Source organism: Pelobates fuscus, chromosome 7 (genome assembly GCF_036172605.1).
Source record: "Pelobates fuscus isolate aPelFus1 chromosome 7, aPelFus1.pri, whole genome shotgun sequence".
In the NCBI taxonomy this organism is placed as follows: Eukaryota; Metazoa; Chordata; class Amphibia; order Anura; family Pelobatidae; genus Pelobates; species Pelobates fuscus.
In genome coordinates this window covers 84960355-84976849 of record NC_086323.1, presented here as the reverse complement: position 1 = coordinate 84976849, position 16495 = coordinate 84960355, and the positions used below count along the sequence as shown (strand labels likewise).

Here is a 16495-nt window from a genome sequence, read left to right as displayed (position 1 = left end):
AGCCCAATCTCGTCAACCCCATGTGGAAGACTCGCAAGAACTGAAAGCGCGACAGCGCTTTCCCGTCCTCGTGAATCAGGAAGCAACCACCAACCTTCGGGTGAATCTGTAAAAACACGTCCTCACACACTACCGGGCACACCGGGGACCCTGGTAGCGAGGACAGGACAATTTTCTTACCCTTTCCGAAGACGTCCGTCTTCGAGCACCGGAGCCAAATCACGACCTTGTCTTGTTCGATAACCACATCCTCATACCGGAGGCCCGATGTCCCCGACCTATTGGCGCTCACCAATTCGCCAATACGAAAGGCCCCAAAGAAAGCCCATACGAAGGCCACAGAGAACAAAGTTACCTCAAATGCCGAACTGCACACTTCGCTCAACAACCCCACCAACCCTTGAAGGGTGGCAAAGGACACTGGCCTCCTCGTATCCACGGACCTCCTGCCCTTCCTGAAACCCTTCAAAGTTTGCTTTACCAAAAAATGTTTTGTCAAGTCTTCCCACCCGTTAAACTTGAACAGGAAAGCTAACGCAGACATGTAGCGCTCCACCTTAGAAGGGGACGACCCACCTGCCACCAACCTGCAAAGAAGCCACAACAGCGTATCCAACCTACCGGCTGCGGAATCGCCTGCTCCCGCCTGGGACATCATTTCCTCCCATTCACTCCAAACCTTTGTATAAGCGGCCCAAGTCCCCGGTGCCAGCGAGCTCCTTATGTATCGCCCAAGCACAACGTCCCGAGCCGCCACATCTCCTCCGGGCACGCCTGCCCAGTCGCTTGCGCGTCCGGTGCTGCTTCCCGGAACCGCTCCCACTGCGAACGAGACAGAGCCTCAGCGACCACATTAAGCAGACCCGGCACGTGCCGTGCCCTGAAGACAATGTTCCAAGACATACACAAGAGCACAAGCTGACGCAACAACCTAACCACTGGAAGGGACGAAGCCGATAGACTATTAATTACCTGTACCACTGCCATATTATCAGAGTGGAAGATAACTTTCTTGTCCTTGAGCTCCTTGCCCCATAGTGATACCGCTACCACAACTGGAAAAAGCTCCAAAAAGGCGAGGTTCCGAATCAAGGGGCTCTCGGACCAAGCCGTAGGCCAAACCTCGGCACACCACTTGCCCCCAAGGTAAGCCCCAAAGCCAACGCTCCCCGAGGCGTCCATAAACAGCCCGGCGTCGCCAGATGCCTTCATCGCATCCCTGAAAAACACCCGCCCATTAAATTCAGTGAGGAAGCGGTCCCATATGTCCAAGTCCTCTCTCATGCCTACAGACACCCTGATGTAATGACTTGGCAGTCGAACACCACAGGTCGCCCTAGCCAGCAATCTACAAAAAACCCTACCCATAGGGATCACCTTACAGGCGAAGTTAAGGCTGCCGAGCAAGGACTGCAGTCCCCGAAGCGTAACTTTCCTAGCGCCCTTTATCGCGTTCACCTGCTGGCGGAGCACCCTCAACTTCTCCTCCGGCAGCCTACATTCCCCCACGACCGAGTCGATTTCCAGCCCTAGAAAACTCAGGCACTCGGTCGGGCCCACTGTCTTGTCCTCCGCCAGAGGAATCCCAAACTGTTGCGCTATCCTCTGAAAAACCCGCAGTATTTGGGCACATCTGTCGGACCCAGCCGGGCCCACACACAGAAAGTCGTCCAGGTAATGGACCACCGTACCCCCGCCCGTTTCCGTACGCACTACCCACTCCAAGAACGTGCTAAACTTTTCAAAATACGCACATGAGATGGAGCAACCCATGGGTAGGCACAGGTCCACGAAAAACTTACCCTCAAAAAGGCACCCCAACAAATGGTGACAGTCTGGGTGGATAGGAAGGAGCCGGAATGCTGCCTCCACATCCACCTTCGCCATCAAGGCCCCTCGCCCTGCTCTCCGAACCAACTCGACAGCATGGTCGAATGATGCATACGATACGGAGCACAGGGCCTCATCGATATCATCATTTACTGACGCCCCTTTCGTGAATGATAAATGATGAATCAACCTAAACTTACCCGCCTCCTTCTTGGGGACTACCCCTAGTGGGGACACCCTCAAGTCAGGCAACGGCAGAGCCTCGAACGGCCCTGCCATCCTACCCAGTTGCACCTCCTTCAGCAACTTGTCCCGCACAACTCCCGGGTGCTCCCCCACCGACTTGAGGTTACTGCATAACCTCCCCACATCCCTACTCTGAAACGGTATTGAAAAACCCTCCGCAAAGCCTTGCCATAAGAATTTGGCGTCCTGATGGTTACCGTACTGTTTTAGCCATGATAGCATCTCGCCTACTTTCACCGGGGTTGCCCCCCGCGGCAGCGGAGGGGGCCGACGCTCCATTGGCTCCCGCTCCTGGTGCAGACTTACCTCGCTTAAAACACCGACTGGCTCCATGGGCCCCCCCACAACCGGAGCACTCGTGCTTAAACCGGCACGCCGTTCCCCACTTGCATTGGCCCTCGTTAAAGAGCCAACAGAAGCCTTTCTTTTGCCCGGCCGATGCACGTCCCCCAGGGGCCGCACCGGCTGTCCCGTGAAAGGGCGCAGCCTTCTGCGCCATCATGAGCCGCATCCAGAGGGGAAGGTCCATTTGATCCCACCGCATGCTGGGATTCGCCGCTAACCTCTGGCGAAATTGTTCGTCGTACCGCCACCAGGCGACCCCGCCATAAGTCCGGTACGCTTCCCCAATCCCGTCTAGGTAGCAGAACAGTTGAGAGCATTTTTCCGTCGACTTTTCCCCTATCACGCTGGCCAGGATACAAAAGGCCCTTAGCCAGTTCCCAAATGTCTTAGGAATCTTCCGATACCTACGCTTTTTCTCCTCCTCCTCCTTCTTCGCGTCCTTCTTGTCCTCCTCCTTCATGTCTAAGAACTCCTCCAGCGGGAGTAAGGAAAAAACCTCCACAAACTCACCCTTCCAAATTTTCTCCTTTATGTCCATTTTTAGATGACAACCTAATGGGCCCGAGAAAGACACGTGCACGTTTTGCCGCGCAGCGTCGGTAATTTCGCCCCCAATACCAACCTTCTCCCCCGACTCCTTAATAGTTTTGGACACAGATAACCCCACCTCGCTATCCTGTGCTGGACCCACGGCCCTACCCGGTAACCCTTGGCCCTTCTCACACGTCCACACTCTCCCAAACTGAGGTGAAGCCGTTTCCACACCCGCCCATGAATCTAAGAAAGATTTTAAACAAGTCAGTAGTGTTCCTACGTGTGGTGCAACAGTTGACTCACCGCCTGAGCCCGAAGCCGCAGAAGGCCGTGGGTTCGTTTCCCTTCCGTCCGCCATGCTTGGCTCTGGAGCATCCGATTGGCGCCGACTCCTGTCAGCCTGGCCCTGCCTCAGGACCGCGGGTGTAGTGCTGCGAGACCTGCAAGGAGAACGACACCTGGGTAGTGTGTCCACATGATCACATACCCGCCCAACCTCCTTATGCTCCTGCCTGTAGTTCCGCACCATGTCCCGCCTCCCTGCCTGGCCCTCCCGGCCGTAAGCGCTGCGCCGCTGACCTGGCGAGCTCCTGCCTGATGACCCAGACCCACTGCGCCGCTGCCTCCACCTCCGTTCCCCTGAAACCGATCTCCTCCTGCTAAGCCTGCTTGTTGACCTGCTCCTCTCTCTACCCCTCCACCCGTCAGCCCGCCTCCTGTCATGCCTGGCACTGACGCCGCGCTGCTCCCTGCTGCGATGCGGCCTAGGGCTCCGCGAGAGACCCCGCCGTCCCCGGGAGCCGCCCCTGTGGCCCTCCCGCTCTCTCCCTGTCTCCATGCCCTGGGCTGATTCCTGGGAGCTATCCCGACCCGCTGAACCTGGCCCCTTTTGGGCCGCCTTGTGAACTGGGGATTCCGCTTGTCTGTCCAGGCGCCTCCGGTCCGCCAAAGCCGCGGGCCCCGCCGGCCCCAATGTACCTGGCTGGGCGGACCCGCCGTCTGTGTCCCTTGTGCTGCACCTGGCCCCACTAGAGGCCGCCCCCGTTGTGTCCCCTTGCACAGGGGCTCCCCCTGCCATCAGGGGGACCGCCTGATCTCTAGAGGCCTCCGCTCTGCCCCCCGCCCGCTGCCCGGCCCCAGCGCCATTCCCTGACTCACCGGGCCGCATCCGCTCACTGCTTCCTCCATCCGATCCGCTCTGCGTCCTGGCTCCAGCCGCAACCGTCCCGCCTGCCGCCTCCCGGCGGGGCGCACGCCGCGTGGTAGGCCTCGGCCTAGCTGCTGCCCGCGCCCGGCCAGCACCTCGTCGAACAGACGGTGCCGGCCGCGGTATCTCCACTCCGCTGGGGCCCGCTACCTCATCCAGGGCCCTAACAGACTCCGCTGATGGGCTCCTCCGTCTGCCGACTTCGGGCTCCATGCCTGGGCTCAGCCGCTGGGGCGGTCTCGCCCTCCTCATGGAACGCCGTGCAGCCGCCGCAGGGGTTGTAGGGGGGGGGACCCTGAGCCCCCAGTTGCTCATGAAGCCAGGCCAGTCCTCTATCCCGCACAGCAGCTCTCACTCCCTCCAGGATTTCTTCCATTGATGCCATAATCTGAAAGACAAAGAAAAAACCAACACAGACCTGCCAAAAACAATTACCAGGTAAGTGTCAGTTTAGTTAAAATGTCCCTTACTCATAAAATGGCCGCTTAATATACTCCTATTATCCAGCCCCCATTTACCAATAACCACGCCCCTTTAACTGGCTACTCCCCTGCCTACTCCTGGCTCTGTCAAGGCCCACTCCCCTGACTGCGCTGTTCCATGGGCTTCATGCGTCCATCAAGTTCAGCCTTCCTCACATTTGTTTTTTGCTGTTGATCCAAAAGAAGGCAAAAAACCCAGTTTGAAGCACTTCCAATTTTGCAACAAGCTAGGAAGAAAATTCCTTCTTGACCCCAGAATGGCAGTCAGATTTATCCTTGGATCAAGCAGTTGTTGCCCTACATTGAAAGATTATATCCTTGAATATTCTGTTTTTGCAAGTATGCATCTAGTAGCTTTTGAACATCTGTATGGACTCTGATTAAACCACTTCTTCAGGCAGAGAATTCCACATCCTTATTATTCTTACAGTAAAAAAAAACAACCTTTCCTTTGCCTTAAACAAAATCTTCTTTCTTCCAGTCTAAACGTATGACCTTGTGTCCTATGTAAAGTCTGGTTTGTGAATAGATTTCCACACAATGGTTTGTATTGGCCCCGAATATATTTGTATAATGTCATCATATCCCCTTTCAGGCAACGTTTTTCTAAACTAAATAGGTTTAAATTTGTTAACCTTTCTTCATAGCTGATATGTTCCATTCCTTTTATTAATTTTGTAGCCCGCCTCTGCACTTTTTCTAGTGTCATAATATCCTTCTTTAGAACAGGTGCCCAAAATTGCACAGCATATTCAATATGTGGTCTTACCAGAGATTTATAAAGAGGCACAATTATATTCTCGTCCCGAGAATTAATGCCCTTTTTCATGCATGACAATACATTACTGACCTTGGCCACTGTGGATTGACATTGCACATTGTTGCATAGTTTGTTGTCTATAACAATTCCCAAGTCCTTTTTGTGTGTTGTTATCCCTAATTCGCTTCCATTAAGGGTATACGTTGCTTGTGTATTCTTTACGCCAAAGTGCATAACTTTGCATTTTTCTACATTAAATTTCATCTGCCATTGGAGTGCCCAGTCCCCCAGTCTATCTAAGTCCCTCTGCAGCAAAGTAAAATCTTGCTCGCATTGTATTATTTTAGAGTTTTGTGTCATCTGCAAACACTGAAACATGACTGTCAATGCTGTCTTCAAGATCATTTATAAACATGTTAAATAGAAGGGGTCCCAGAACAGACCCCTGAGAGACACCACTTGCCACCTCTGTCCAGCTTGAACATTTACCATTAATGACAACTCTGTGTACTCTGTTTTTAAGCCAATGTTCTACCCAAGAACAAGCATTTTCATCTAGACCTACTTCCTTGAATTTGAACACTAATCTATTGTGTGGAACTGTATCAAATACCTTGGCAAAATCCAATTCTACAATCCTTTGTTGCTTGTCACTCAGCCACTGCCTAACCCATTAAACAATATTGGAATCCAAACTTAAAGATTGTAGTTTATTAATGAAACTTCTACATGCAACAGTGTCAAACACCTTACTGAAATCTAGGTAAGCAATGTCAACTGCACTGATCTATTATTTTAGTTGCCCAATCAAAAAAATCTATAGGATTAGTTTGGCATGATCTCACTGAAGTAAACCCATGTTGTTTTTGATCTTGAAATCCATGTGATTTTAGATGTCCAATCCTATCCTTTAACATGGTTTCCATCACTTTCCCCACTAATGAAGTAAGGTTTACTGCCCTATAGTTGCCCGACTACTCCCTACTACCTTTCTTGAGAATGGGTACAACATTTGCTAATTTCCAATCTTCTGGGACTACTCCTGTTACCAATGATTGGTTGAATAAATCTGTTAATAGTTTAGCTAGTACACCACTAAGCTCTTTTAAAATCTTTCAGTGTATCTCATCAGGCCTAGTCGACATATTTGTCTTTACTTTTGAAAGTTGAAATATAATCTCTTTCTCTATAAACTCGCATGTAACAAATGACTCATTTGCCATTGTTCTTAACTGAGGCCCCTTTCCTTCATTTTCATCTGTAAATACTGAACAAAAGTATTCAATGAGGCAGTCATATAGACCTTTATCCTCTTCTACATACCTTACTTCTTTTGTTTGTAATCTAACTAATCCTTGTTTTACATTCCTTTTCTCATTTTTGTATCTAGAAAAATATTTTATTTCCCTTTTTACTGACTGTGCTATTCCCTCTTCTGTGTGTGCTTTGGAGGCTCTTATAACTTGCTTTGCATCTTTCTGCCTATATTCTAGAATTATCTTCCTCACTCTGTTTTTTTTTTTTTATAATTTATAATTACTAAATGCTAACTTTTAGTTTTTTTACTATTTTGGCCACTTATGCGGAGTACCAGTGTTTTTTTCATTTTTCTGTTCTTACTGACAAGTCTATTTTCAGTAGTGCAACTTATAAATAATCCCATTTCTCCCTGACTCTATTTAAACTGCTCCAGTCTGATAATGACTCCTTTACACATATTCTAATTTTAGAAAAGTCTCTGTTTTTCTAAAACCTTTTTTTGAGTTTTTGAGTGGTGACTCGGTCACTTTTCTTATATTAAACCACCCTGATGGGTGATCACTAGATCCTAAGCTTTCACCTACAGTAATATCTGATACTAGATCTCCATTTGTTAACACTAAATATAGTATGGCCTCCTTACAAGTTGGCTCCTCAACTACTTGTTTTAGAGATAATCCGAGTAGTGAGTGCTCCTGGCACAAGCAGCTGTTTTAGTTTTCCACTTCACATCAGGAAGATTAAAGTCACTGTGATGATAACTTCCACCTTCATTGTCATTTTAGCTATTTCCTCAACTAGTAGATTGTCTAACTCTTCTATTTTTCTAGCGGGCCTATAAATCACATCTACATGAGTTACTGTGTGATTACCAAATACTAATGTAACCCAAACTGACTCTATGTTCGCCTCACTAACTTTTACTAGGCTAGATTTTTGAAATTTAAGATTTTTATTTTTCAGGAAGATATAAAGGGTAGGGATACAGAATAAAGAAAGGGGGAGGGTGAGGGGGTGGGGTCATACATCATCTGCAATGAATCACAATAGCTTTACAGTATTTTATATAATAAACCTTATATAGAGTACGCTATGTAGGGTACATTGTATAACAGTACGCCATATAACATCTCTATATAACATATAACATGCAACACAATCAACAACTAGGCTAGATTTTATGCTATCCTTTGCATCCAGGATCACCCATCCCCATTTCTTGCTTTCTCTGTCTTTTCTATATAAACAGTACCCTGGTATTGCTATGTCCCAGTCATTTTTCTCATTATACTATGTCTCAATAACAGCGACTAAATCTACATTCTCAGTTGCCATTATTGCCACAAGTTCATGGATCTAATTCCCTAAACAGCGAGCATTTGTAGACATGACTCTAAGATTATAATTTTTTAACACACTCAAGTGGCTAAAGTTATTTTTCACTCTCGCTACAGTTATTTTTCACTGTAATCATACTTTATTTCTACAGGATGATATTGAAGAAGGAAGAGGCAGTATATACAGCTCTGTGGCAACCAATACCTCCAAAGAGATGATGTCTTATAGTGATTTCCCTATGCCAAATGACTTTCCTGTATATCCACATCACTCAAAGATATTGGAATACCTCCAACTTTATGCGGAGCATTTCAATCTACGGAAACATATACAGTTAAATGTAAGCAAACACGTCACAACCTGAATTTATAGATCTCATTGTAGTTCTATCTATATTTACTTTCTTAAGTTGAAAAGCATCCATTGTCTTTCTAAAATCACTTTTTATATTACACATTGGAATGTCTTTATTTACAATAGCAATGTTAAGGGTATATTACCTGGTGTAACATATTTTAAGTGGTCCAAATAATTAGCCTCAACTTAGATAGGACTTTTAATTGTGCTGATCATTTTTTTTTTCATTATTCCAATGAGAATCGGTTATGCTCACTGCAATTCATGTATCAAGAATTAAAAACCTGCAGCACATCATCCACTTGGTAGGTAGCATAATGTACAGTATGTGAAATATCAACCACAACATTAAACCCATTGTCCAAGGTGCAGTGAATAACATGTATTATATTGTTACAATAGCACCTGTCAGAGGAAGAATATATTGGGCAGTAAGTGAATTGTCAGTTCTTGAATTTCATGTGTTGGAAGCAGGACAAACGAACAAGAAAAAAGATCTGAGTGACTTTGACAAGGGCCAAATAATGATGGGTAGATGACAGAGTATCTCCAGAGCATAGGTCTGAGCGGGGTGTTCCTGGTGTGCAGTGGTTAGTACCTATCAAAAGTGGTGCAAGGAAGGACAACTGGTGAACCGGTGTCAGTGTCATGTGTGCCCAAACCTCATCAATGCACATGGGGAGCAAAGGCTAGATCCTTCTACTGCAATCACACAGAGGAGATACTCTAGATAAAATTTCTGAAAAACATATTGCTAGCCATGACTGAAAGGTGTAAGAACACACAGTGCATCACAGTTTGCTGTGTATGGGGCTGTGCAGCCAAAGGCCAGTCAGAGTGATTACTGAAAAGGCCTTCAATGGGGATGTGAGTGTCAGAATCAGACCATGAAGCAATGGCAGGAGGTTGCCTGGTCTGATGAATCAAGTTTTCTTTATAATCAGGTGCATCATACCTGGGTAAGAGATGGCAGCAGGAAGCGCTGTGGGGAAAAATGCAGGCGGATGCAATGTTATGCTCTGGGCAGTGTGCTGCTGGAAAACCTTGGATCCAATCATTCATGTGAATGTTACTTTGATATGTACCACCTTCCTAGAGTTTTTTTGCATATCTCTTACACCCCTTCATGGCAATGGTTTTCCCTGATGGCAAATGCCTCTTTTAGAGGTATAATGTCCTCTGCCACTCTGAAAAAATAGTTAAGGAGGAACATGATACATAGTTCAAGATGTTGCCTTGGCCTCCAAATTCCCCAGACCTCAATCCGATTGAGCATCTGTCAGATGTGCTGGAAAAACAATTTTGATCCATGAACTTGCAGGACTTAAAGGATCTGTGGCTAATGTCTTGGTGCCAGGTACCACTTGACATGTTCAGAGGCCTTGTGGAGTTAATGCCTCAATGCATCAGTGCTGTTTTGGCAGAATGAGGGGAACCTACACAACATGAGGAAGATGGTTTTAATGTTGTGGCTTATCAGTGTATAAAGTATGAAAGAATAGCATCTACAACCACATAATAATCTAAATACAGCTGCATAAGAGAAACTATGGATTTCAAAGTTCTCTATATATATCAAATATTGCAACTTGTTTCAGAATGCAATGATAACTGTAATTTGTCTACAGACTGAAGTTTGCAGTGTGACGAAAAATTCAGATTTTGACACAACAGGACAATGGAATATTGTAACAGAAAAGAATGGCATAAAGGAACTAGCTACATTTGATGCAGTTATTGTCTGTAGTGGCCATTTTTCAGATCCTTATTTACCTCTTAATTCATTCCCAGGTTTGTATTTTTCTTAAAATGCAGAAAGATGCATCAATCTAGATTAGCAGCACAGACTGTATAGTTGTGTTACATTAAAAAGAATATTGTTCCCTTTCCTCACATTATCCAAAGCCAACATGAGAGAGATGCACATTCTTCAGGTCTTTTCCTTCCATGTCCCTTAGTTGTTCTAAAAAACTGGTAGTAGGTTATTAGGAGAGAGAGCATATCAATAAGGTAGTACATGGGGACATATACACAAGGTGGGGCAATGAGGAGATAGAGGCAAGGGTCAAGATCAGAGCAGTGAGCAGCCTAGATACACAAAGATAAAACACATATTGGGTCTCTTAGATGATCCAATCCTACCCAGTGCAAGACAAGTGGCGTATTCACAAATAAAAGCAAATGTCAGGTCCTGTTAACAACCGAAGTCACCATTGACTATTATCTTTACTCTTTCTTCGTCAAACATACAGGGTGGAGAATAGACATTAACCAAGAAGAAGTATAGTGAAGGGTTTTCCCTTCTTGCCCAATATGTGCTGTGATGTTGAGTGTAATGAATATTTAACGATAAGCTAGTGGTACCCACTTCCTCTTACCCACAATGTCAAAGTCAGTCCCATGATTTAATCATACGCCCAGTCCAGGAGGTCCATGCTTCAAGGCCTTATTAGAGTTTCACACCACATAGATAGCTAAAGGAAGCCCCACCCCTGGAACCAAAACCTAGAAGTGCCAATAAATGCATAGCAGGTTTTGTATCTCTTTTTTGTGCTAAAATTTCTCACTAGCTATCAAGTACTATGTAAAGAATATATATATAGATTTCAAGATGTGAATTCTATAGAATACATACTGTGTTTTTAGTGTCTGCTAAAAATAGTTTGAAAGGTAGCATTAAAGTGGGAACTCCACAAAAACTTTGCTCTTGATTAAATTTACCCCATGCAAACATGTAAAATAAATCATGCAAATATGTAACTTTTACCTCCTTTTTCATAGGTATAGAACTTTTCAAAGGCCGCTACATTCATAGTCGATTTTATAAAACCTCTGAAGATTACCGTGGAAAGACAGTGTTAATAGTGGGCGCTGGCAACTCTGCTGGAGATATAGCTGCAGAAATCAGCTTTACAGCTAAACAGGTAGGTAATCTATAAATTTAATTTGCATTATGTCAAACAATGACTTTGAAAAAAAAAAGAAACAGGAATTGTAAAAAAAAGATTCAAGGAAATTAGAAATACTAGAACATAATACTAGATGTATTATTATTTGTGATGGACCGCTGGCATTCCGACTGAGTACCTCCGCCAATCGATGCTCCTAGTGCTTACCGAGGACTCTGAGCACTCCAACCGACACCATCAGCACTGCAGACCCCACTTCCAGTGATGCAGCTGCGCTGGGGTCTCTGTCTCTCACCCACCCTGGATCCATGACCAGGATCCAGCTCCCAGTGGGTGAATCTCTCCTAAATCCAGAGAGCGTAGCAGGAACAAATCAAGCTCTTAAATCAAAAGCTTACTCTGGGGAGTAAGTGATTATAGCAGTCCCCAGAGTGTAGGTATCCCTTCCCCCAAGCATGAGCCAAGGCTTCAAGAAAGGTGCAAATAGGTCTGCTTTATTGAGGGCTACCTGCCCTGTATTTATGCAAGTGTATACCAGGTGGACACTCCCCTAGGAGCTGATGGAACAATGGGACACATATTGGATATTAGCCAATCACAGACAATACAAACAAAACACTCCCACAGTGACATCACAATCCCTCCTCTCTATCCTGGAGATAATTGGGAAGTAATCAAATTATCTCCCAGTAACCACATGGTTACAAAAAGACATAAAATACACAATGTTACAATTACTACATAAAACACATACATGCAACATATCCCCAGATAGCTTAGATCTGAGCGCACATTATTACTGAATGGTGCTCAGATCACATACATACAGTTCAATCGCCATGGAGCCAAAGTCTTTTCCATAGTCTTTCATTACACGAACAGGCTCCATGGCATAGCTATCTGGGGTAGCACTACTCACATACTGAAAGTCCCGAATGCCCCGGCAGAAATACACAAACCTTTCTGCAGGGTAAAATACAGCTATCAGCACAGGGGCCATAGTCGGAAGGCAGGAGGCTAGCCAGTAGTCCACTCCAGGTACAAGTGGCGAAGGGCACTTCGTCACGTTGTTGTTATTATTATTATTATTATAATTATTAATGCTATTATTATTACTGGCATTTCAAAGGTGCCAACATATTCCACAGAGCTGTACACCTGGGGACCAATACAAAAGATAAAGAACTGGTCTGTGAGCCTAGATCTAGCCATTGAATCTCTTCTATACAATGTACTTATCTAGATAGCACATGAGCTTGCAATCTACGGGTTATAATGTGTAGCTGAAGCAAGTGGTAGCAGGGAAATTTGGATTAGATGGCCTGAGAGAAATAAAGGATAATTAAAGCCACTGTTAACATGTAAAGTCAATTAGGCAGTACATGTGTGAGATTTCAAGTAGCTGGTGAAACATCAAATCACACTGTGTGGAATCAGGGTAACATTGCGTCATACACTAAGTATATTGTAAATTGAATGTTTTAGTATTTTCTAACTTGCTGGGTTTCTGTGCCATAAACTTTTGTCATTTGTCATGCAGTAATAGTGTCACATATAACAGCCTGATAGCATTGCTCTGCAGAGGAGGGGCAAGTGCCACACATGTTTAATTGTCATTTATTGGAGAAGGTCATGCATAATGCATTGTACACTGCAAAACTGCATAGCCTAGTATGTCATTGTATCATACACTCAGTAACAGCATAACATTCTATGTAGTGGCATAAATCATGAAGAGAGAGTCTTAGAGAAACATTAATTGGGCCCTTGTATTGAATTGAGGGTAGCTAACGTGGGCATGATCCCTAGTGGCTCACTGGGTGGTGCCTGAAGTCTGCATCTCCCTCTCAGTGCAATAGGTAGGTTATCTGAATCATCAGAGAGCACTGTCAGTGATTTCCACCTGCCATAAACGCAGTCCACAACATTCCCTCATAATTGAGAATAAAGTTAGACCGGTCAGAGGACATACTTTTATATCCCGTTATGGAGCTGTAGAACACCCATTTTGTTTGACACTACAGACAAATGCCTAATTGCCTTAGGGTATTATCTGCCTTCTTATGACCTTTGTGGCGATCCTGATGTGATCCAAGTAGTATAGCAGAAGAGGAAATAGGAAGGATAGGACTGATAGCAAATGAAAGAAATAAGATATTAAGTATATATGTATGAGCAGAGTTTGTGACAGGATATTATGCAGAGTTGGATGATCTAAAGTCAGAATTACTCTGGAAAGTGGTTAAGAAGAGCCAAGAGTTTATAGTTCACTCAGAAGCTAGATAATACAGATTATAATAGAACACACTGGCATAGCTGTCAAAAAGCAGGTTGGAATAGCATTTAGGAGATCATGTATTGTGCATTTGTGATGAGTATAACATACATTGTGTGATTTACAGGGAACAGTGCTACTGCATATTATGTGTCATATTATATACTGTACAATAGCATCATATATCATTAGTTGCTTTATTAACTGGAGAATAGCATTGGATGGTATGTTTTATGTTGTACAGGTTTAAAAAACTTTACACTTTTTTAGACTTGTATCACAATTTTGGAAGTTTTTCAGTTTATTGCGTTGTGTCACATCTCAATTATCGATTGTAAGTGAAAATGACTTCCTCTTCAGCTGTCCATTACTGGGCAAGGTCTTTAACTGATGTTATGTATGTCTCCTAGGTCTTTCTCAGCACCAGGCAGGGGGCCTGGATTGTCAGTCGCATATCACATAATGGATTCCCTATTGACATGGTCCTTTTAAGACGCTGGACTACTTGGCTAAAGAATTTGCTTCCTTTTGCTCTTTCAGCCAAGTTGAATGCAAAAATCTTTGGCAGGTGGTTTGATCATGCAAATTATAGTTTGGAACCTAAAAACAGGTAAATGTGCCTACAAAATATAACTTAATAGTTGCATCTTACTACTTTTACGAACTCAAATGGTTGTGCTACACATTAAGTGTGTACAAAAGCATGTGAAATGCTTATTAATATTAAAATGTTTGTTTTGTGCCATGAAATTATTTTAATGGTTAGCAGTCTATTAGATTTTCCTATTAACTTTCTTACTGCTGTCTGTATTTTGTAACAGTTGCCAAGATTATAATTTTGATATATTGCATAATTCTTTCACTATTTGAAATTGCAACCAATTAAAGGATTATTCTTTTTTTTTTGTATACATTTTTATTAGTTTTATCACTTACATACAACACACTCAACATAGGTATTGGTTTGAAACAGGATACACAAAAAGAGTAAAAAGCACATACAACAGTCTGTCTATCAATACATACTATCTTAACATAGTGATAAAAAAAAATTTGCAAATAATAACCTGCATCCTTCACCCATCTACCCAACTGCTTCGCCAATCTCCCCATTATCCTATATTAAGGGCATATTCCAACTCCACATATTGATCATCATCTACAGCCATATCCTAGAGGAGAAGCCCTATAATGTAAAAAGCACTCTATATAAATAGGAATGAGGAAATATTCGAAAAGCTGAAAAATGGGAAACCCGGGAAGATGGAATATGTCCAGGTCAAAACCCTCATTACCCATGTACAACAAGCACACACATAGTAGCTTAAACTATAAAGAATTTTGTCCATGGGTTAAACAATAGTCGTCCCAGATGGCCCACCTATACTTCGGGGCTATGTAAACCTCTAAGTGTCCATCCTCTCTTTCTAATGCTCTATTTCTCTGCATCACCCTTTCCACATCTGACCATTTTGGCAACCTCCCTGCTTTCCAAGTTACAACAATCAACCATTTCGCTATTGAAAGAATACAAAGCAGGAGGGATTTTAGTTCTTTTGTGCGGTAACTAGGTATGAAGTGAAACAGAGCCAGTTCTGGGGTTAAATTAATCTTTTAACCAATGATACGAGACACCCCATATTGTACTTCCTTCCAATACTTTTGTATGTGAGGACAGAACCACCACATATGTACTGCTGAGCCTACTTGGTTACAGCCTCTCCAACAGAATTTAGAAGTATCATCTTTCTTCATTTGCCAAAGTTTAAGCGGCGTTACATACCATCTATTTACAATTTTAAAGTATAATTCCCTATATGAAACATGTTTAATTAATGTATCCGTTAAAACAGAAGCAGCCAACCATATTTCCAGGGGCCGGGATTGATTTAATTCTTCTTCCCAAATTCTCATATTTAGACATTTGATGTTCAAATCCCCATCTCTCAAGACACTAAAACATTTTGAAAGCAAATGCTTCCTATTCATTGAACATATTATTTTTTCACAAGGAGTCAACTGTCTAAACTCTTTTAGGCGATAGCTCGATGAGTAAATACTCAATTTCAACCTATTATATTCTAACCACATATTAGCTGGAATATTAAAATTAGACTGAATATAATCAAATTGGAGGAATTCATTATCAACATATAAATCTCTTAAGTATCTACATCCAGCCTTTAGAAATATCTCTAGCAAAGCAGAATAAATCTTCTCCTGAATCCATAAAATGGGCATTATCGGACTTGGAAATGGAATCAGAGAATATTTTTGATTCAAATTCCGCCAACCATTGAGAATATGCCATAATGGTTAAATTTTACTATGCACTAGACCACTGGATAGATCATCACAAAAAATAATTGAGTTCAGATGTGTTTCTTTTTTAAAAAAAAAAAAAGGCTTCTGTCGATAACCAATTATTATTTTGTACCTCTTCCTCCCATCTCAGTGTATGTACCAGAAGGGAGGCTTCCTGATTAGTGATGTCCCGAACAGTTCGCTGGCGAACATATGCGATGTTCGGTCCGCCCCCTATTCATCATCATTGAGTAAACTTTGACCCTGTACCTCACGTTCAGCAGACACATTCCAGCCAATCAGCAGTAGACCCTCCTTCCCAGACCCTCCCACCTCCTAGACAGCATTTTTTTAATTATTTTTTGGTTTTTTTTAGACAGAATGTTATATTTGAGCATGCTAGGCTGAAGGTGCGTATATCATGGCTAGTTGCACTGAGGGTATGAGTATATAGCAGTACATTGTTGTGAAAGATGGCTGTCATGTTTAGGGTGTAGCTTGCACGTCAGAGGCGGCTCTCTAATTAGGCAGTTTAGGCGGCCGCCTAAGGCCTCGCGTTGGCTGCGGCCTCGCGGCCGCCTAAACCGCCTGTGGGCAGACTGTGTCAGGTCCTCGGTCACTGACCGAGGACCTGACATCAGGAGGGGG

At 43.8% G+C, this 16495-nt stretch overlaps 1 protein-coding gene across 1 annotated transcript in view; it reads left to right on the top strand.

Annotated features, from left to right (window-relative positions):
* The window catches only part of LOC134567973 (dimethylaniline monooxygenase [N-oxide-forming] 2-like), a 102785-nt gene that overhangs the window by 51994 nt on the left and 34296 nt on the right, over window positions 1-16495 (top strand). The window contains exons 3-6 of the mRNA XM_063426162.1: window positions 8154-8342; window positions 9988-10150; window positions 11141-11283; window positions 13954-14153. Of these exons, the coding sequence (XP_063282232.1) occupies window positions 8154-8342; window positions 9988-10150; window positions 11141-11283; window positions 13954-14153 (695 nt within the window). The remainder of the gene's footprint in view (window positions 1-8153; window positions 8343-9987; window positions 10151-11140; window positions 11284-13953; window positions 14154-16495) is intronic.